General features: G+C 46.0%; 1 protein-coding gene across 2 annotated transcripts; it reads left to right on the top strand.

Annotated features, from left to right (window-relative positions):
- The first annotated feature begins 312 nt into the window (after window positions 1-312).
- Window positions 313-21,755, top strand: csnk1db (casein kinase 1, delta b). Of its 2 annotated transcripts, XM_083635622.1 has the most exons (10): window positions 313-761; window positions 10,704-10,814; window positions 12,055-12,203; window positions 12,703-12,931; window positions 13,420-13,590; window positions 13,700-13,848; window positions 13,986-14,154; window positions 16,204-16,343; window positions 16,737-16,807; window positions 19,545-21,755. In XM_083635622.1, exons 1-9 carry the CDS (start codon window positions 686-688, stop codon window positions 16,767-16,769), a joined length of 1,227 nt encoding a protein of 408 aa, XP_083491748.1. In that variant the 5' UTR covers window positions 313-685; the 3' UTR covers window positions 16,770-16,807; window positions 19,545-21,755. The 2 variants fall into 2 exon arrangements, with proteins under 2 accessions (XP_083491748.1, XP_083491747.1); XM_083635621.1 differs by lacking the exon at window positions 16,737-16,807.
- The last annotated feature ends 1,890 nt before the right edge of the window (window positions 21,756-23,645 follow it).

Genomic DNA, 23,645 nt, shown 5'->3' with positions numbered 1-23,645 from the left:
TTGTAGTCTAATAGTGATATGATTCTGAAATGCAGAATGGCCCATTTTGATCCAAGGCTAGTTTTACTTTGACCTATTAAGATTTTGAATGCAGGACTTTTACTTATAACAAAGTATTTTTACATTCTGGTATTATTGATTTGCTACTTATGTCAAAGAATTGAACACTTCTTCCACCACTGCAAAGAAACATTGTTGGCAGATTTGTAGCCTACATGAAATAGAACATATCGGGGCTACCACTCACATTTCCTTTTCGGTTGCTAGGGGAAGTGATGTCACCAGTGTATGACAGCTTGCTTTGGAGGAAGATTCTCAGGAGTAGCGGACGGACGATTTCTGGGTTAAGGCTACTATCAAAATCCGTCTCCATCCTTGTCTTTTTGGGGAATAATGACATCCAAAAGGGCGAGAACATAAACTACACACTGCGGGCTTTCGGATGATATCGATATTGTAGCATTTCGTGCGTCAGAAAGATAAAAAATGAATGGTGAAAGTTGGACTGTTATTGAAGGAACTGAATCTGCTGGGGGAAGGGGGCAGTGTGAATAAAGGAGGTTGTAAACCAGTTGAGGAAGGTGAAATATTTACCAAGGGAACATTAACAAAAAGAGTAATTTGGGGTGAATATTTAGGATAAGGTAACGTTGGTTAACAAGATCCAGACGAGGCTGTATACAAAATGGAACTGAGAGTGGGAAACCGATACAGACTGGGGAGAAAAATTGGAAGTGGATCTTTTGGAGACATCTATTTGGGTGAGTAAAAATGTAATCATAAATTCTCTGACCAACGTTACATTTTCTGCAATTGTTAACTAACGTTACACTGGTTAGCTAGCGAAAACAATCCCAATGTCGTTGAGCTATGACATCTTCCTACTAACATTATTATCCCTAGCGTTAGCTAACGTTAGTTTGCTAACCACAATCTCACCAAGTTAGCTACCGTTAGCGGTCTGCTAGGGAGATAAAGCTAGTCAAATGAATACGTTGGCTAGCTATCATGTCACTGCACTGATCAACCTGCCTTGCAGCATCACACTGACAACCAAATGCCAGGCAGGCGTATCAGTTGACAAATGAAGTGGTCGTAAGGTTTTTGGTGTCTCCGTGTCTGTAAGGTGATATGGTTGAAATAACGTTACATTGACCTATCTGTGGCATTGCAGGCATCAATGGAAAATGCTGTCAATGTTAATACCTGAAGCAGCGTATGGTAAAGCTGCTGGCCTAGGCTAACTGGGTTTAGTCATCCTAAATTGCAATTGTTTGCCAGTAGCTAGCTAGGTCCCTGCCATCTGTTAGCTAATTTCCCTGCTGAAGGGCAGGAGATAACGTTAGCTAGGCAATTTTGTCCTGTAACGTTACTCCAGGCTATAACAGTCGCCCATATTTTAGATTGAGACACAGTTAACCAAAGCCCCAGCCCTCATCCCCAGTTTGCCTGAGTTTGTTTGTCACACATTTTATTGTTTTAGCTTACATGCATTGCCTTTGGTGGTGTAAGTGTTTCTATACAAACAAAGACTGGGCACACTGGTTTTTCCAGTCCATGGAGTCATCGGGCAAGCTGTCAGGCGAAATTGACTCCTACTGTACTGTTGCCAGTCAGGTTCAGGCCAGATAACGCTGTCATTTGCCAGGATAGTTTTGTATCTGGTTTAATCTTGTCATGAACATGTCAAAAGAGATGCAGGATCCTTGAAGTCTTAAGCCGCAACGTGTAATATTTGTTGCCTGCGTGTGTTTACATGTGACCTCTCCATTGTTGCTTCAAGACTGCATTTGCCCAGGATGTATTCAGTTACTGTAAGTGAGCCAGGAACAGTCTGCCACACAAGTCTACCAATTGGCACAGCACATGGCAGTTACTACTACACTAGACTAGTGGATACAAGTAGGAAAGAACGTATTGTTTTCCTAGTATGACATCAGCTGTGCTGCACACAATCATCTTGTTATTGGTCTATATCGATGTGGAAAACTATAAATACCTCTTTGATGTTCAAATTATTCACTCCACCATACACTAGTACTGTCACCTTATTTCAACTTCCACTGTTGTAGAGAAAATTCCATTGACCAAAATAGCTTGTACTATACATGGGTGGCTAAGCTTAAATGGTTGTTTCAGTCATTTTGTGCAGCATTTGACTCTGAAGATGGCTATTTGAATAGGCCAGCTGAGAAAACAAAGACCTACATGGGAGAACCCTCAACTGACAATGCACTGAAAGCAGCGTGTTTGCTCTGCAGAATTTGTAGACTGAGACTCATTTGTGTGCACCATTGGCTTTTTTTCCCCAAATACTGTTTTAACATGACAACATAAACATTCTAAATTGCCCCTACCTTACTTCCTGTTGTAGTGTTTGCTAATACAATAGCAGGTTTCGAACTGTTTCCTAGCAACACAATTCTGTGAAAACCACATATAAAATGCTTTGGTTCATGAACTGTGTGAAACCTGTTGGCATACTCACCTGACCCATCTTAGGGCCTGTGTCCACCTAGCATCTTTTCATCAGCGTATGCGGGCGCACACGGACGTCTAGAGAAAGTGTGCAGCGCCCAGCGTCTATTTTCACAGCGCTCCAGCGTTTTTGTGCGCCCGACTCCCAGCGCTTCCAGCTGAAAATATTTTAACTTTTCAGAAAGACGCTGGTGTCGTGTGCTCATTTTCTGGCAACTAATCATATGGAGAAACTATCGCAACAGTGACAGAAAGGCTCAATTGTGGGAGCAGATTGGCTAGACACTTAATATTTCTGGTGAGTGTTGAGCTAAATCACTGTATGTGTGTTGTTTGCTAATGTTAGCTGTCAGCTATCAAGCTACGACCGCACTGAACTAACGTTAGTGCTTCCTTGTATATTGTGCGCTGAGATCAGCGCTTCCCAGCGTACTTCCAGCGTTTAACAGTCGGAAAAAGACGCTAGATGGACACAGGCCCTAAAGAGTTGGATCATAGGCTTGTTGATTTCAAGGGAGACCAGTCCTGAACGGCCCGCCTGACCCACACCCAGTCTGGCTTGGCAACTGTGTGTGGACGTTTCTGAGTGCTCCATACTAGACATGTGGTTTTGATGAGGCCACTGAACCCGCCCCACTCCCCGGGGTTTCTCTCAAGTCCGGAAACACTCCTCACACAGCCTACACATGCTTAGCTATATGAAAACTCTCACACTCACACAGCCTACACATGCTTAGCTATATGAAAACTCTCACACTCACACAGCCTACAGATGCTTAGCTATATGAAAACTCTCACACTCACACAGCCTACACATGCTTAGCTGTATGAAGACTCACACAGCCTACACATGCTTAGTTGTATGAAGACTCTCGCACAGTCAGCCTACACATGTTTAGCTGTATGAAAACTCACACTGACAGCCTACACATGCTTAGCTGTATGAAGACTCACACAGCCTACACATGCTTAGCTGTATGAAGACTCACACAGCCTACACATGCTTAGTTGTAAGAAGAGTCTCGCACAGCCTACAGATGCTTACAGTAGCTGTATGAAAACTCCCACTCCCACAGCCTACACATGCTTAGCTGTATGAAGACTCTCCCACAGCCTACACATGCTTAGCTGTATGAAGACTCGCACAGCCTACACATGCTTAGCTGTATGAAGACTCACACAGCCTACACATGCTTAGCTGTATGAAGACTCGCACAGCCTACACATGCTTAGCTGTATGAAGACTCACACAGCCTACACATGCTTAGCTGTATGAAGACTCTCACACAGCCTACACATGCTTAGCTGTATGAAAACTCACACTCCCACAGCCTACACATGCTTAGCTGTATGAAAACTCCCACTCCCACAGCCTACACATGCTTAGCTGTATGAACACTCACACTCACACAGCCTACACATGCTTAGCTGTATGAAGACTCACACTGACAGCCTACACATGCTTAGCTGTATGAAAACTCAGACTCCCACAGCCTACACATGCTTAGCTGTATGAACACTCACACTCATACAGCCTACACATGCTTAGCTGTATGAAAACTCTCACACTCACACAGCCTACACATGCTTAGCTGTATGAACACTCACACTCACACAGCCTACACATGCTTAGCTGTATGAAGACTCTCCCACAGCCTACACATGCTTAGCTGTATGAAGACTCTCCCACAGCCTACACATGCTTAGCTGTATGAAGACTCTCCCACAGCCTACACATGCTTAGCTGTATGAAGACTCTCCCACAGCCTACACATGCTTAGCTGTATGAAGACTCTCACACAGCCTACACATGCTTAGCTGTATGAAGACTCTCACACAGCCTACACATGCTTAGCTGTATGAACACTCTCACGCAGCCTACACATGCTTAGCTGTATGAAGACTCACACTGACAGCTTACACATGCTTAGCTGTATGAAGACTCACACTGACAGCCTACACATGCTTAGCTGTATGAAGACTCTCACACAGCCTACACATGCTTAGCTGTATGAAGACTCACACTGACAGCCTACACATGCTTAGCTGTATGAAGACTCTCACACAGCCTATGCTTGCTTAGCTGTATGAAGCTGTATGAAGACTCCTTTGTTCACTATGAATCACTGCACTGAGTGCGCTCCGCATACTACATAAATGAGTCTCTGCCACTTCACAGCCCCAGCTGCTGTTTTGAGAGCGGGTCTAGGGGGCAAAATTTAATGACAGGTAGGCTTGTCGCAGGAGTAGGTGTTACTGGTCTTACATGGTGGTGTCGCATACACCGATTACATAAGGAAGAAACTAAAGAAAAAAACGCTCAGCATGCGCTGGTGTAAATTACAAGCGCTCCCTCCTATCCAGAGTGGCTGCACTGTTCCTCATATCTCTCTGGATAGACAGACCAGCAAGTTACGTTAGTTGTACATGTTGTGAACACAATCCCCCCTCAAACACATTTAGGTAAGAACCTTATATAAGCCTGTGTGTAGTCTGTTGTTGCCAGTGCCATCTCTGGAAATGTGGTTTTAACGAGCTAAATCTCCGCTAGCATTGATGCTAATAGCAGAGCTAAACTCCGCTAACATTGATGTTAACTAATTAGCATTGATGACTTAGCTGTGATGATAATGCTAAAGATAATTGCACCTAATGCCTACCCCACACTACAGGATTTTCAAATCCTTGAAGATTATAAAAATCTTGAGAGCCCACACACTACAGGACAGAGAGAGCCGATTTTTTAACATTTCAATCTTGGGACACACACACAATCGCGTCTGTTCAAACGCAACCCCACACACTAGAAGATTATGCTGAAGATTCACCTTGGAAGCAGGGCTCGACGTTAACTTTTAAAATGAATCTTGACGAGGAAACGTGTGGAGCTTTAATACACTGTGTGGTTTTCTGCTCGCGGAAGTCTTGAAAACTCCACTTTGTCCGCCCAGCCGCGTCCATTCGGGGTGTAGGCCTACTGTGCACGGCCAGGCGAAAACCGTCTGCACAGGTGCCTTGTGGAGGGGCGTGTCTGCTGATTTGACTCACTTTTCCGTGCAGACACTCGCCGATCTAAGCGCTTGTTGTAGGCTACATGCTTTGCAGTATAGCATTAGTTTTCCGTCCCGTTCAAAGACGCACGGGTATTTCACCTCGATGACAATTTCCTTGTTCTTTGTTTCTGTGCGGGGCTGCGGGTGGACGCGGACCAGATTATTTTGCGAAAAACTGTATGGAAACGCAGCTACTACTGGCTCTCTGCTCAAGATGCAATCGCCTGTCGGGTTGTAAATATCTAACATGTTAGATATGCCCGATTCACAATCGGGAAGAGGCAGTCTTCCCGATTGTGAATCTTTGAACCCCACACACTACAGGATAATTTGGGAAGATTATCTGCCCGACGCGCATCAAATCGGGAGCACCCCCGAGAAAATCGGGAGGGGGGAATCTTGGCCATAATCTTGCAAATTATCCTGTAGTGTGGGGTAGGCATAAGGCACAGGGTAGCACACACAGATCTTCAGGACAAAGGATTCTCTATTTCTTCATCAGGGCAAGAAAAGCTTTTCTTGGCCTGATGAAGGCCGAGAGGCTGAAACGTTGGCATGTATCGACCTGACATGGCCAAATAAATGGTGAAATAGAGAATCCTTTGTCCTGAAGATCTGTGTGTGCTACCCTGTGCCTTAGGTGCAATTATCTTTATGTTTTGAACTTTGCTGGTTTATCACCACTAAGAAAGCCACGGGGAAAGCGCATCCTTTCCAAGGACTTGACTACTGTGATAATGCTACTCAGCGATCGTCATTGCCTACATTTTCCTTTTCAGCAATCAGCAATCGGTGATTGGTGGCAAAAAAAACATGAACGGAGCACCCCTAATGTAAACATACTAGTCAGTGTCAGGGAAGGCAGGACTGAAGCTGAGCACAGGTGTGTGTTTGTCATTGCACACACAAACACACATAGAGAGGGGAGCTCCAGTCAACCATAGTTACCCTGCCTAGCTCTGTGTGGACTAATGCAGTTAGGCACAGCATGCACATGACCACACATGCACGGCATGCACATATAACCACACATGCACGGCATGCACATATGACCACACATGCACGGCATGCACATATGACCACACATGCACGGCATGCACATATGACCACACATGCACAGCATGCACATATGACCACACACGCACAGCATGCACATATGACCACACATGCACGGCATGCACATATGACCACACATGCACGGCATGCACATATGACCACACATGCACGGCATGCACATATGACCACACACGCACGGCATGCACATATGACCACACACGCACAGCATGCACATATGACCACACACGCACAGCATGCACATATGACCACACATGCACGGCATGCACATATGACCACACAGGCACGGCATGCACATATGACCACACACGCACGGCATGCACATATGACCACACATGCACGGCATGCACATATGACCACACATGCACGGCATGCACATATGACCACACATGCACGGCATGCACATATGACCACACACGCACGGCATGCACATATGACCACACAGGCACGGCCTCCACATACACATATGACCACACATGCACAGCCTCCACATACACATATGACCACACATGCACGGCCTCCACATACACATATGACCACACATGCACGGCCTCCACATACACATATGACCACACATGCACGGCCTCCACATACACATATGACCACACATGCACAGCCTCCACATACACATATGACCACACATGCACAGCCTCCACATACACATATGACCACACATGCACGGCCTCCACATACACATATGACCACACATGCACGGCCTCCACATACACATATGACCACACATGCACGGCCTCCACATACACATATGACCACACATGCACGGCCTCCACATACACATATGACCACACATGCACGGCCTCCACATGCACATATGACCACACATGCACAGCCTCCACATACACATATGACCACACATGCACGGCCTCCACATACACATATGACCACACATGCACGGCCTCCACATACACATATGACCACACATGCACAGCCTCCACATACACATATGACCACACATGCACAGCCTCCACATACACATATGACCACACATGCACAGCCTCCACATACACATATGACCACACATGCACGGCCTCCACATACACATATGACCACACATGCACAGCCTCCACATACACATATGACCACACATGCACGGCCTCCACATACACATATGACCACACATGCACGGCCTCCACATACACATATGACCACACATGCACGGCCTCCACATACACACATGACCACACATGCACGGCCTGCACATATGAATGAATCATCCAACAAGTTGAGGGTTTGTGCACGGAGGTGTTAAGTGCCTTTTCAGGAGATAGACCAAAATTGCCACTGCATGGTGGCTTGTCTGCTTCTTTGCACAGCAAGCTGACAGTGTGTTTTCACTGCATGTTTTCCTTGTCTGCTTTGCACAGCAAGCTGACGGTGTGTTTTCACTGCATGGTAGCTTGTCTGCTTTGCACAGCAAGCTGACACTGTGTTTTCACTGCATGTTTGCTTGTCTGCTTTGCACAGCAAGCTGACGGTGAGTTTTCACTGCATGGTGGCTTGTGTGCTTTGCACAGCAAGCTGACACTGTTTTCACTGGTGGCTTGTCTGCTTTGCACAGCAATCTGACACTGTTTTCACTGCATGGTGGCTTGTCTGCTTTGCACAGCAAGCTGACGGTGAGTTTTCACTGCATGTTTGCTTGTCTGCTTTGCACAGCAAGCTGACACTGTTTTCACTGCATGGTGGCTTGTCTGCTTTGCACAGCAAGCTGACAGTGTGTTTTCCTCTAATCACGTGGGCATTGAGTAGGCCTCCCTGAACTGCCCTTTGTATTCTGCTTGCACATTTATGTTTTTGATAACACTAACAGAAGACTTGGCCTCGTGTGACCCCTTCAGGACAGCCACTACAACTACTGATCAAACATTTACCTGGTTCTAACATTTGATTTGATTAGCAAAACTAGATTAGCTTTGATTAGATTAGATTCGATTCTTTAAAGGATGGCTCTACCAATTATCAACCCACTTTGTATCATTTCTAATCTCGGTAAGCACATGGGCACTGTTTACCTTCTCTCTCTGTGTTCCTCATGGAGAAAAATCCTCCTTTTCTCTGCATGCAGAGTGTATGTGCGCATACTTAAAAAATAAAAAGAAACAATAATGGCCGTTCTCGGAGCAGATTCCGCTTCTTGAGCATAACTTCCGTTGAAAGCGTCTTGCCAGAGGAGGAAATGGGAGCTCTCCGTGAGGTAAACAGAGAGAGAAGGTAAACACTGGCCATGTGCTTATATTACCCAGATGATATATGATACAAAGTGGGTTGATCATGGGTAAAGCCATCCTTTAACACATTCAGTGCCAGCGACGCCATATGGCGTCATTAGAAATTTACCGTACAGTGCCAGCGACGCCAAATGGCGTCATAACTCGATTTTTTTTTTTTGACGGGGGGGTGTCGATCTATGCCTCTTACATCGCCTCTTACAATATTCAGAGGTATTGAATGTGTCTAACCTATTTTACAGAACCCTTAGGTGGCGACAGCGCTCTCCAGATGAGAGAACGTGGAGTGAAACACACAGAAGAAGTCATTGGGGGGAAGGAAATCGCATCGCATCCGTCCGTATGCAGCGGCTTCATTGAAGCAACGTTTAGCTGTGCCCCTGCAGCAGCCAATCTGCTATCACAATTGAGCACCTCGATGTCCGCTGCAACAGCCTCCGTGTCCGCTGCAACACATGATCAGCCGTGGATTTGTTATTATTCTCAACTCGAAGCATGGGAGCTGGTACACGCGGCTGTAAAAAAGCAGGATCTAGCAGACTTTTTCAGTGCTGAGCACAGGCAGAGAAAACGAGAAAACAGCAGAGCAGAGAGACACTCCGCCCACAACGGGGGGGGGGGGGAGGAGGAGGGGGGGAGGTGGGCACGCAGAGCCAAGTACACAACACAGACCCAGACAGCAGGACAGGGTTGGCAAACGCAAGCCAGAATATCCGATGCCCACCAGCAGCAAAAGATCAGCAAGAAGCTGCAACCAGCAGCGCATGCAGGCGCCAGCGCTGCTGGTTTCAGCTAAAAATATTATTCTTCCAAACAAAATTCCCTTGCCTTCACTGTTTTATTGAAGGAAATTATTTTTGAGGTGTGACTACATCAGAAAATTAGCTTCAGAGTCAGTGATGTGCTTGAAATGTTTAATTTCACAAAAGGCTCATTATCTCAGCTCGTAGAAAAAAAGCTCTTTTTTTCGTTCAATCAAGCTATCTTCTCCGGCTCATAACTAAAGAACGGAAAATGGGATCAATAAACTTTTTTTTGCAGGTGATAGAAGAGAGTCTCATCGTTATTTGTGCGTGTTCAGTGTTTACATAGTAATTATTAAAGAAATTATATGACTGTTTTAAAATGCATTGCGGCCTATGTGGCACAGCAAGCAACCTTTTGCCCAAGGGCCGTGGCACTGAAAGTGTTAATGAGCACACAGCTAGGCTGGTGGAAGTTGTTTTCAGTACATTCTATTACTTTGTGTCTCCCTTCTTATTAAGTTCACCTCCCACTGCTTAGATTGATCCCTTGTCAACTTTGCAGGCTGTATGGGCCTGTATGATCCTAGCTCTGCAGTAATGGGCACAGAGGTGCCTTTTCACGCTGAAGCTTGGCGCTGGGTCTTATGTAACATCTTGGCCGGGTCCTGGGGTGTGAAACCCGAGTGTATGCTTCCTCTCTGCACGCCTCTATATAGTTGTGGTTGGTAGTCAGGAGGATGGTTGGCTTCCTTCTCTGTTTTTACTGCTACTGGGCAGGGATGGGCCTGGACTCGTTCAGTCACGCTCACCGTTCCTTCACCCTGTAACTCACTTTCACATGTTTGGAAGATAATGTTCTCCTATTGCGCAAGGTCTGAAATAAGCTTAATACAAATTTCATCAGAGCAAAATTACCAGATTTTCGAACTGGTAAGGCTCTAAGGATCTGTAAATCCACATTTTCCTGTTGTGGAAAAAATATGACTCCTGGGAAACAACAAATGCATTGAATTTGAGATAACTGATCGATCATATCCATCCCGATCCAGATGGTAATCATGTGGATACCAGAAAAATACCCTGACTGCTTCTCTGTCCATTTCTAGGCACAGACATTTCAGTGGGCGAGGAGGTTGCCATCAAGCTGGAATGTGTGAAGACCAAACACCCCCAGCTCCACATCGAGAGCAAGATCTACAAGATGATGCAAGGCGGAGGTGAGGCCACCCCCGTCCTTTATCGGATACTACCTTCTGTCCTCCATTTTGGTCACTCTAGCCCACTCTGCTGAGCCTTAAATATGAGCTGAACCCAAAAATGATTTTTTATTTTATTTTAGTTCACACACATGCACCTAATAATTTATGCAAAAAATGTTTTCACAAAAATCGAATTTATTTAGTTTTTCACACTTTTTCACATCAAAAGTTAATTTTTCAAGATTTCATTGATAACAGTAGTAATCTACAGTTTGCTGACGTCAGCTAGTACCATCAAATTTCTACCCCATTTCAATCAATTATCTCACGACATGGCAGCTGTCAATCAATCTTCATTTCGAGGCGAGGAAGGAGAAAATGGCGCCTAGTGCCTGAAACCTGGCAGAATTTCTAGCCTATAAACAAGCTAATAACTTGTAACATAAACATACTAATAAGTATGTAACATACAAAATAAAGCAAACGGTAATGTCTTCATTTAAGAATGCAAAGACATGTAACTGGCTGTTAAACTCGCATCCCAGGAATAACGTTAATGTCCGCGGGTCTTACCCTGGCCCCTTGGAGTTTCCAGGCCGGCAGGCGGCACATTTGCCTTGGATTCTCCCGTCCGGTCCACATGGAAGCAGCTGGCTGCCTGGTTCTCTGGTTCCCACTCGCATAGCGCCACCACTAGAGTTCTCAATGGTCCTAAAAAATCTAACCCAACCCAACCCGCTTGAGACGCAGACCGAGCTCAACTCCCCCACCATTGTCACATAGAACACTCAGCCCGCGACCACCTCTGCATGACCAAAAAAAAAGAAGCAGTTATTAGACCTAGGACATTATAAAAAAGTGTGCAATTAATGTCGGCACGGCTCAAAAATACAATGGGAACGGTGTGTGTGTGTGTTACTGCCATAAATGGTTTTCAGCTTCCATGCTATGTTGTTATGGACGGTATGCTTATTCCTTTTCGGGGCTCGGGCTCTCTCTCCTGCACCTCTCTCTCCTGCACCTCTCTCTCCTGCATCTCTCTCTCCTGCATCTCCGCTGCTGGATGCCTAGTTAAAGCAAATGTTTGCTATTATTGCATGGCCTTTCTGCATTTCAGAGTTCACATTTTCCTGACTGAGGATTAATTTTCTCATTTCTCTTTTTGTTCTTTACTTTGTTTTCTGTACCCTGTGTTACAGAACCATAAAAAAAAATGAGAAAAAATAAAACCTACTATTCTCTCCCCATCTGTTTGCAGTGGGCATCCCAACAATCAAGTGGTGTGGAGCAGAGGGCGACTACAACGTGATGGTGATGGAACTGCTGGGGCCCAGTCTGGAGGACCTGTTCAACTTCTGCTCCCGCAAGTTCAGCCTCAAGACGGTCCTACTGCTCGCAGACCAGATGGTGAGACTGACTGCTTATTATACACACATAGCCTACTACACCATCGAGTCGATAAAGAAAACTTTTTGTTTTTGAAAATATACCCCTCCTGTAAAGAGATGTATTGCAGGCAGTCAGTGACATGTGCAATGCATTCTGGGTGTTGTAGTATGAGTCCCCCTTAAAAGTGACATGTGGAAAACTACAGCCGTTTTCTCTGGTCATAGGGCTCCAATAATAATAATAACAAAATAATTGCATATTTCTACTACATAGATGGCCTAGGTTTAATAAATCATCATTCACAGTGGTGAAATAGACCTCAGCAATTTAAATTGTAATAAGTAATTTTAGCATCTTTTCATTTCATGTCTTTATTTTTTGCACCAAATTATAGTAGAGTAGTATCGAGAAGAGTATCGATAAGTATCGGTATCGATAAACGGTACCGATGTCGATGAAATCCAAACGATATCCATCCCTAAGCACTAGTAATGACCAACTTTCTCCCCTCCTACAGATCAGCAGGATCGAGTACATTCACTCCAAGAACTTCATCCATAGAGACGTGAAGCCCGACAACTTCCTCATGGGGCTGGGCAAGAAGGGCAACCTGGTCTACATCATCGACTTCGGCCTGGCCAAGAAGTACCGCGACGCCCGCACGCACCAGCACATCCCCTACCGCGAGAACAAGAACCTGACTGGCACCGCACGCTACGCCTCCATCAACACACATTTGGGAATTGGTACAAACATGCACATACTACTATGGATCTTATGTAGGGCTACAACCAATGATTATTTTCATTATGATGAATCTGTCGATTATTTTGTTGATTAATCGATTAGTTGTTTGATGATTTATAAAATGTCAGAAAATGGTGAAAAACGTGGATCAGTGTTTCCCAAACCCCAGATGATCAAATGTCTTGTTTTGTCCATAACCCAAAGATATTCAGATTACTGTCATAGATGAGTAAAGAAACCAGAAAAGATTCAAATCTAAGAAGCTGGAATCAGAGAATTGTAACTCTTCTTCTCTTCTTAAATTACTCAAACCAATTATTATCAAAATAGTAGGCGATTAATTTAATAGGTGACTTAATTGTTGCAGCTCTAATGTACAGCAACACACTACTACAGCTTCTGACACTAGCCGAAGCTAGCTCCACATGAATTGAAGTTTAAATTTCCTCTGGGTCCTCTCTTCCTTCTCTCCCGTCTCTCTTTACAGAGCAGTCAAGGCGAGATGACCTGGAGTCTCTTGGCTACGTCCTCATGTACTTCAACCTGGGCTCCCTCCCCTGGCAGGGCCTCAAGGCTGCCACCAAGAGGCAGAAGTACGAACGCATCAGCGAAAAGAAAATGTCCACCCCCATCGAGGTGCTGTGCAAGGGATACCCTTGTGAGTACCCACTTCAGTTCAAAGCCCGTCACGTTGTTGGACCGTGATCATGTTGAGAACAAACAATCACGTCATCACTTGAGAAACCTTTTGTCTCTCTCTTTCACAGCCGAGTTTGCCACCTACCTGAATTTCTGTCGCTCCCTGCGCTTCGACGACAAGCCGGACTACTCCTACCTGAGGCAGCTGTTCAGGAACCTTTTCCACAGACAGGGCTTCTCCTACGACTATGTCTTTGACTGGAACATGCTCAAGTTTGTGAGTACTGATCGTCATGCAAAATCTGTCCTGTTTCTGGGGGAAAGAGCCTCATCCCAAAATGTCAGATATGGTTATTAGATGCCTGCCTGCCTGCCTGCCATTATTGTTCTCACCATAATGCATCTGCTACACAGGGAGCCAATCGTGCAGCAGAGGAGGCAGAGAGGGAGCGGCGGGACAGGGAGGACAGGCTGAGGCACGGCAGGAACCCTGGAGCCAGAGGAATCCCTGCTGCATCGGGGCGACCCCGGGGAACCCAGGAGGGGGCGCCGGCCGCCCCGCTAACACCCACCTCACACACAGGTCAGTTCACACTGGCCACCCCGCTAACACCCACCTCACACACAGGTCAGTTCACACTGGCCTCCGTGCTAACACCCACCTCACACACAGGTCAGTTCACACTGGCCTCCCCGCTAACACCCACCTCACACACAGGTCAGTTCACACTGGCCTCCGTGCTAACACCCACCTCACACACAGGTCAGTTCACACTGGCCTCCGTGCTAACACCCACCTCACACAGGTCAGTTCACACTGGCCTCCGTGCTAACACCCACCTCACACAGGTCAGTTCACACTGGCCTCCGTGCTAACACCCACCTCACACACAGGTCAGTTCACACTGGCCACCCCACTAACACCCACCTCACACACAGGTCAGTTCACACTGGCCTCCCCACTAACACCCACCTCACACACAGGTCAGTTCACACTGGCCTCCCCACTAACACCCACCTCACACACAGGTCAGTTCACACTGGCCTCCCCACTAACACCCACCTCACACACAGGTCAGTTATATCTACAAAATATAAAGTATTTAGTCCCCCCCCGTTGCGCGATACGATAACTGATATTAACATTGCTGTTAGTGTTATGGCCTGTATAAAAAAACAAGTTGTGGGCATCCGGGTAGTGTAGCGGTAGATTCCCTATCAACACGAGGGTTGCAGGTTCGCACCCCTGTGTTACCTCCGGCTTGGAAAGCGTCCATACAGGCACGATTGGCTGCGTCTGCCGGTGGGAAGGCGCATTGAGGGTATGTGTCCTGGTCGCTGCACTAGCGCCTCCTCTGGTCAGTCGGGGCGCCTGTTCGGGGCAGAAGGGAATGGTGGGAATAGCGTGATCCTCCCACATGCTATGTCCTGCCGGTGAAGCTCCCCGCTGTCGGGTGAAAAGAAGCGGCTGGCAGCTGCGCATGTGTCGGAGGAAGCATGGTGCTAGTCTACGGCTCTCCCCAGATCGGCAGAGGTTGCAAAGTGACCGGACCGGGGCAGCAGGGGGAAATTGGCCAAGTACAATTGGGGGGAAATCAGGGGGGAAAGTTTCTGTGATAATCACATTTTGTACACATACACACATGTAAACCCCAAGAAAAATTCATGTATTTTCTCTATTCTTTATTTAAAAACATTTGAACACCCATAAGTCATATATTTCCATTGTTTCCTCTCAATATGAACATTTTGGCCAATGCCCATAACCAATATTAACATTGCTGTTCTGGTCTGACCCTCTTCCTGTCTTCCTCCAGCAAACACCTCCCCTCATACACTGGTCTGACCCTCTTTCTGTCTTCCTCCAGCAAACACCTCCCCTCATACACTGGTCTGACCCTCTTCCTGTCTTCCTCCAGCAAACACCTCCCCTCATACACTGGTCTGACCCTCTTCCTGTCTTCCTCCAGCAAACACCTCCCCTCATACACTGGTCTGACCCTCTTCCTGTCTTCCTGCAGCAAACACCTCCCCTCATACACTGGCCTGACCCTCTTCCTGTCTTCCTCCAGCAAACACCTCCCCTCATACACTGGTTTGACCCTCTTCCTGTCTTCCTCCAGCAAACACCTCCCCTCATACACTGGTCTGACCCTCTTCCTGTCTTCCTCCAGCAAACACCTCCCCTCATACACTGGTCTGACCCTCTTCCTGTCTTCCTCCAGCAAACACCTCCCCTCATACACTGGTTTGACCCTCTTCCTGTCTTCCTGCAGCAAACACCTCCTCTCATACACTGGTCTGACCCTCTTCCTGTCTTCCTCCAGCAAACACCTCCCCTCATACACTGGTCTGACCCTCTTCTGTCTTCCTCCAGCAAACACCTCCTCTCATACACTGGTCTGACCCTCTTCCTGTCTTCCTCCAGCAAACACCTCCCCTCATACACTGGTCTGACCCTCTTCCTGTCTTCCTCCAGCAAACACCTCCCCTCATACACTGGTCTGACCCTCTTCCTGTCTTCCTCCAGCAAACACCTCCCCTCATACACTGGTCTGACCCTCTTCCTGTCTTCCTCCAGCAAACACCTCCCCTCATACACTGGTCTGACCCTCTTCCTGTCTTCCTCCAGCAAACACCTCCCCTCGACAAGTGTCCGGCATGGAGCGGGAGCGGAAGGTGAGCATGCGGCTGCACCGCGGCGCTCCCGTCAACGTGTCGTCCTCAGACCTGACCGGACGGCAGGACACCTCACGCATGTCCACCTCACAGGTACAAGACACCTGCCAAGCAGCTTCTGATAGCCTCTCAAGTGCCACCAGAAACACACTTTGGATTGATCATAGACTCAGGCTCTTTGGATCACATCTATAAGCGTTGTGGTCTTAACCCACGACTTAGTCAGCAGAAGCTTTTATAATTATCTTTCAAAGATATGTCTTCATAGACGTGTGTTGTACTACTCCAAATGGCCATCAAAGACCATTGGCTTTGAAGGGAGAGAGGCTATCTACAAGCTTTACAAAAGGCTGGTCTGTAGTGATTCGCACAGGTCCCAGAATAGCAGAAGAAGCCCGTTCTCTGCAGTTGTGTGCTTGGTGCAGGTTGTGGGTTCTGACTTGACATATTCGGCCTTCTCTCTCCCTCCCCCCCCCCCAACCTCAGAATAGCATTCCCTACGAGCATCATGCCAAGTAGACGCTCGCCACGTCCTTGTGTGACGGCGACCGCACCGGGTGAGTCCCGTCCCCTGGATCACCGGGGATGCACCGCTCCAAATCCCAGCGCTACACTGGGCTGCCTCACCATGTTCAGTCCTGCTTCCTGTATGTTTCACTGCCAGTCCAGTGTCTGAGGCACGTCCTCCCAATGAATTTGGCTGTTACTAGCTGAGATTATGCAGTGCTGGAATGGAAACATACGTCTTTCTCCTGCTTCCTGGAATCAGGGCTGAACACCAGAGAAGTCCGGTATTGACCAATAGGGCTGACTTCCTGTTTCTGATTGAGACTGAGCAGGGTTTCGGCAGCTGTTGATGTCATAGATTTTGCACTACGGTCACAGAGATGATATATCACCAATGTATCTCTGGATGATATACAGAGATGATGTCACAGATGTATCTCCGTGTGCCAATGGGAAATAACGCAGCGTGCTTCCTGGCATGTTCATGACATCGCTGCTGCGTCACACCTGCTCAGTTTCATTGAAGTGCTGAGTCAGATGCTGCTGACATTTCCTCAGAAGGAGGCTGCAGTCCTCTGAGAGCTGGAGTGGAGAGTGCATCGCAGTGCATCAAAGCCTTCAGTTGTAACTCCCTCATTGCCAACCGCCCAGTGTGGAAGCAATGCCCCTTAAATCACTCCTGTGCCTGTGGCCTGTTGCTTGCACTGTTGGTTTGATGCCTGTGTAAGGCTACCTCAGCATGCAGGCCTAGCTCTGAAGCATTGGAAAAGCCTCGCCTTAGTGAGTGGACGTGCCAGTGTTTCCCACACATAGGCCCCCATTTAGCAAGCCAACGTACGTTCACCCCCACGCAACGCTCGCCATGCATCAACCTGCGCGTGAGCAGAGGCCACCTGTACGCAAGTTGACAGAGCCAACATGGACGTGCGATACACTATTTATTTTGCCCGTTCCATACGCAGAGGCAATTCAAAGTGCTTCACATAAAATAGATGAAAAGAAGAGAATAGAGAGAAATTAATATAACACTTCAGTAATACAGAGAAATCAAATTAAAAAGCTATGTCACAGTGCAATTGAGTAAAGAAGCTTACCGTAAATTCCGGACTATAATCCGCACCTTTTTTCCCGTTTTTTGGCCTTTTTTGGCCCCTGCGGCTTATATAACGGTGCGGCTTATCTATGGATTTTTTTCAAAAAAAAAAAAAAAAAAATCTCTTTTTTAACACTCTTTCTAACTATAAATCCTATATAACTATAATAAGTTTTAATTTCCTCTCTTGCCCTCTTTTCACCACACTGTATGACACTGTATGACACTGTGTGCACTGTAAAAAACAACACAGGTGGTGTTGTGTTATGTTGTTTTGTTGAAATGTTAATAAATGGGAGCTTCCTCAAACAGCCATCTCTTTCCCGACAATCCCCTCTGTGCATGAACCCTTACATATGGTAATTAAACATTAAAACACAATAAAAAAAAATAAAAAATACCATTAAAACACCCGCGGCTTATAGTCCGGTGCGGCTTATATAAGAAAAAAATAGTCAACTTTGCAGGTGCGGCTTATACACCGGTGCGGCTTATAGTCCGGAATTTACGGTATTTGTTCTTACTTCCATGAGATCGGTCACCCCAAAACAATGTGGGAAGAACTGTATTACCATATTACTTTATATTTATTTATTTATTTATTTATTTATTTATTTATTTATTTATTTATTTATTTATTTCCTAAAAATATATAGCCTATACTTTGCAGACATTGTCTGTCACTCACATTTCCAATAACCTCAGAGCTTTGTAAATTCCAAATATCAAAATCTATTGAAAAACCATATATGTAATTATTCCCAAATATAATAACATATTGTCACCAAACAAAATCCACAGATTCAATCCTTTTTGTTGGCGTTGAATCCTGCAAAGAATATTTTCAAACTATTACATTTGCAATTAACGGGCTGAAATGCCGGGACATCTTGAGCAATTCCATGACAGCGGAGGGCAGAGTTTCCTTTGTCATCTATGAAGGTCCATTTGTTTTTGTTTTTTACCGGCATAGATGACAAATAGAAACTGAGAAATGAACTTCCGCTCTCTCCATCCCAAGAATGACGGCTGGCTGAATTCCTGAGAGAGAGAGAGAGAAAATTAATTAATTAACATCACTTTGAATTAAGATGGGCTTCTGAGATTACCGCGTGGTCTAAATGCTAGTCAGTATCACTAACTCACCCAACCCACCACTAATGAATTAGAATTCTGTGGGAAACACTGCGTGCAGTCTGCAAATGTCCTCTTCCCTGGCTTTTGGCACTCAACACCTGCATGCTGTTTAGCTCCTCATTTTGAATTCAGGCTTCAGCTTTCTCATGGTTGTGGCTGAAGGCAAAAACTCACAGCAGACACTTGCTAAGCGGAAAAAAGAAATTGGAAGGGGGACTATTGTAAGTATTGTTAAAAGTGTCTCTCGGGTTGCCTTTCTTAACTTTTCTTCATAGAGGGGCTGATATTGCACAGACTTGTTTAGAATGACTTAAAACTGTAGTTTGTTAAATTGTCCAGTTTGTCGATCATAGAACCTATGAACCTATGATACAAATTTGACTTATAACTTTGACTCAATGTGATTTTGTATGTCAGGAAAAAATGCTTCGGCTAATAAAGAATCAATTTGTATAGGAGGTAATGGTATGATTTGTGTGTAGAAGACTGCATGGACAGCCTGGTGATGTGCTGTGTGTGTGACGCCCCCTGCCTCCTGTGCTGTGCTCTCCCTGCAGATGGTGTCTGCGGGCGTGACGCCTGCTGGTCTCCACTCTGTGGCTCCACGATGAGCCCGCCCCACCATGGACCAAGCCCCGCCCACTCTGCAGCAATCAGCCTCCCAGACCACACATGCTAACACGATGAGCCCGCCCCACCATGGACCAAGCCCCGCCCACTCTGCAGCAATCAGCCTCCCAGACCCCACACATACTAACACCACCACCACTACTGCTACAGCCCCCATCTGAAACCAGCTGCTGATGGCACAGACTCCTCTCCTCTCTCTGACTGGCTTTTGCTCTTCCCGTCAATAGTGTTGCCTCTGTCTCTCTCCCCTCTGTGAGTCTGCGTGTCTTTTTCCTCTGTCTCTCCCCTCTGCGTGTCTTGTCCTCCCCCCAAACATTTTGATAAAGAGTGCTGGACTTCAGGACCACTCTGTCTACTTTTTTGTCAGGAGACATTTTGCACAACCCCCACACCACCACCTCCCCCCTTTGCCTGTTTTCTAACGAGGAAAGATTGTGAGCGGACAGCGGCCCGTCCCGGACAAACATGGCAGCCCGGCAGTCTCTTAAGACATTTACCGACCGACGACACAGCTGTTAACGCCGCGGCTCTGGCTCCTCCTCCTTCCTTCTTGTCAACAATGACGTCACATTTATACTCACTGTACGCTACTACATAACCAGAGTGATAAAACTGCTTTGGGTTTGTTTTTATTTTTATTTATTTTTTCTTTTGCAGTAAGGCATTATGATGTCGAGCCAACCACTCTTAATTTTCCCGTTTTTGGGTAGTTTCGGGGGTGTGATGCTTTTCATTTGTATTTGCAGTTCTCGTTCACTTTGACCACCAGCCAGTTTCCTGTTTTAGTTTTGAATTGATCACCGCCATTGATGGCTCTGTCGAGTAACTATAGCCATTTTGTATTTTAAAAGAAAAAAGGAAAAAAGAAAAGAACTACTTCTTTGCATGTTTTAGGCCTCGGGCTCCCGGGTTGGCCAGACTGAGGATGCTCGGCGACTCGAGCCCAGCCGTGACGTACCAACATGTCTACATTGGTATGTTGGCTTCAGGAGGTTGTGTCTTTATGGATGGCGGTGATACCTCCAGTCTGCTTCTGGCAAACCCCTCACTCCCTTCCTAGTGTTCTGAAGTGCCAGGGCATCATTAGAAACCTGATGTACAGATCTCCATTTTCATTACTATTTGCATTCTTTCTAAGCTGTGAAATACCTGTATTATAGATGTGTCAATGTTTTCTCTCCCAACCTGACCCCCAACACTCACCCCGCCCCCCGACCTGAGCCCCGCCTCCTCAACCCACTCCACCCCCCCCCGTTTTTGTGGTCTCTTTTTGAACTCCATTTCGGTCACCAGTTAGCTCGGTAACAGGAAACGTAGCCGCTGCAAGTTTGGGTTGCCGCAACTGTAGTAAGTTTCCCATGTTGTCGTCATCGTCAGTCCCTCCCCCCTCACACCGCCACCTAGGTGAAGTGCAGGATCATTGCAAAAAAGCGAAAACATCTGCCCCCCCCCCCCCCCCGATGGGCGCAGAGACTTTTAACCTCGACCCAAACGGGCAACAGGCTTTTAAAGTAGCCATCCGTTCTTTTCCTGCATTTGTCTGTCATGACGCGTGACAGACACCCTGCAGTGATAGTCCAACTCTGAATCCTGAACTAGCTTCTCCTCCTTATCCTACAGTACCGAATATGAAAGACTGTTTTGTTTGTTTTTGCAAAGGTGGACAACGCCCCGGGGGCGAGATGGAATGGTCCTGCATGGATGTGGCGAACTATACAGTAGAGGCATGGGCACTGAGTGAAGCAGCATTTGTGAATACTCGAAATGATTCTTGAAGTGAACTTGGAGGGGAAAGTTGTGGGTTTGCGCTTCACCTTCCACCCTTCACAGGCTCTGTGTTGGGTCGAAAGGTTTTGATATTGAACTTGACTCATGATCTGCAGCTGGTCACTTGAGACGTTCACGGCTGTGAGGATTAACTATGCCATGTCTCTTTATGAAAGGCCTCTTGTAATTCAGCCTTGCTACTACTACTTTATCGGATTGGTTTGATTTTGACCCGTGGTCTGTTTGGTCAACCGCTCAAGACCTATGTAACTATCTAAGCAACCAGCTCAGCAGGATTTATTTTCTTTCTCGTTTGTATTTGCCACTGTATTTGTGTACTTTACAACCTGTAAATAAATGAAGTACTTGTAGCTTTTTCTGTCATTTCTTTATATAGAGCAGTCTTCAGTTGATGTCATTGGCCAGCAGAGGGTGCTGTAGGAAAGCTTTGAGTGGTACAGAACATTGAGGGCCTTATGGGCCTGATATTTTTTTTCGGATGATGGTGAAGGCTGGAGGCACCCTCTCTGCCTGTGATTGGCCTAGCGTCAAACGTTCATCCAATCACATTCGCTTGGCTATCCTGCATCTCTTTCTACAGTCTGTGGTCAGACAGACAGCAGTTTCTCTTGCTAGCATGCATGAAAGACGCCACTGTTTGTTTTTGATATAGTCTGGTCTCTGGTTATTAATGCTGCCGCTACTCTTGGCAGTGCACGTATGTAGCCTACAGACAAATAAAAAATAAAAGATTAATGAGAATTGATCAAGGGTTATATAAAAACTGTCAATGCCCATTTACTCATTCTAACACAAGAGTGACATGTATTTGAATTGAAATATGTATCAGTATGTGGTGTTTGCCCAGCCCTTCATTGGGAAATGCAGCTTTATGGAGTGGGATCACGTGGAGATGGTCTTCAGAAACTTTGATGAGATTGACAGTAGTAGTTTCAGATACATGGAGTTGTGGAAAAGTGTGTGTGAGTTTGGAAGAGGAGTGCACCACTAGGTGGAGACAGTGTTGATTTCATAGACGAAAACTGAGGAAAAATGACTACCTATTTTCACTGGTGAAAACTAGACTAAAAATGTTAGGGAGGGATGAATTGGGAATTGACCCTTTTCATGGGGGCCATTTTGTGTCGAAAAGGCAGGGTAAACACAGGTGCAAGCAAAACACTAATGAGGGTTTCCAACTTCCAATCACGGAAATTGGAAACCCTCATTAGTGTTTTGCTTGCACCTGTGTTTAACCTGCCTTTTCGACACAAAATGGCCCCCATGAAAAGGGTCTATTGGGAAGAGATCCAATCAGAAGAGAAGAAGAAGTTAAACATCTGTGTCTGTATTGCACATTCAAACCTTAAAACAATTCCAGAATAACATTAATATATCTTTACAATAAGTTTGGAAATTCTAATGAATAGTTACGGTTTTCTTTGACTAAGATGAGATGAAAATACTTAGACACTTAGTTGACGAAAACGTGACTAAATAAAATCAGGATGAGGTTGACTAAATATGATAAGAGCTTAAGAGAAAGTGGATTATAGCTCACTCAGATAAACATGTGAATGTTGTGTGATATGCAAAGGTTGTTAATTCAATCCAAGCCTCAGGCAATTTCTTAAAAAGTACTCGCATTATAAGCTGCAGCAGTGATCCTTCTTTATGAACACTGATAGAAATAAGCTGATGAAGGAGACTACTCAGTCCCTGACTAGCTAAACTCACTGGTACAAATCTCACCTGTCTCACTCTTTATGCTGTGTTATTGTCAGTGTGAATACAGTGTGTAGAAATCAGAAGCTTAACTCCCAGCAGCTCATAGCTGAGCGGCTGCGTCACTGTCTCTGTCTGACAGGTAGACTTGGTTCGATTCCCGATGGAGGAGACATATTACAGCACTGCCCTGTCTTTAACATCACCAGCGTAGTGCCTCCTACAGGCAGATTACACAGGGCGACACAGCGCCTCCTACAGATCCACAGAAATGTACACTGTGGACAGAAGAATGCAGAGATCCAGACATGTCATATACTGACTCTTGGGCCGTTTTTCAAAAGTTTTTTTTTTCGCATAGCAGCAGCCAACAGGATCACTGGACATACTTAGGATGTCAGTAAAATTTCAACTCTCTGTGGCTTTCTGTCTCATAACCCTCAGCTCATGTCTCTGCAGAGGTCAGGGGGGGAGAACAGCCCCCCCCTTAGCTCCAGGCAGTGCCAGCGGAACGGGATTAGAACCCACAACCTCTG

This window comes from Poromitra crassiceps (genome assembly GCF_964638095.1).
Source record: "Poromitra crassiceps genome assembly, chromosome: 4".
NCBI classification, from domain to species: Eukaryota; Metazoa; Chordata; class Actinopteri; order Beryciformes; family Melamphaidae; genus Poromitra; species Poromitra crassiceps.
This window is presented reverse-complemented; position numbering and strand designations above follow the sequence as displayed.

Coding starts and splice junctions, on each gene's coding strand:
- csnk1db (XM_083635621.1), top strand. CDS start 686: ATGGAACTGAGAGTGGGAAACCGATACAGACTGGGGAGAAAAATTGGA. Junction 12,932..13,419: donor CAACACACATTTGGGAATTG/GTACAAACATGC, acceptor CTCTCTTTACAG/AGCAGTCAAGGCGAGATGAC. Junction 13,849..13,985: donor ACTGGAACATGCTCAAGTTT/GTGAGTACTGAT, acceptor TCTGCTACACAG/GGAGCCAATCGTGCAGCAGA.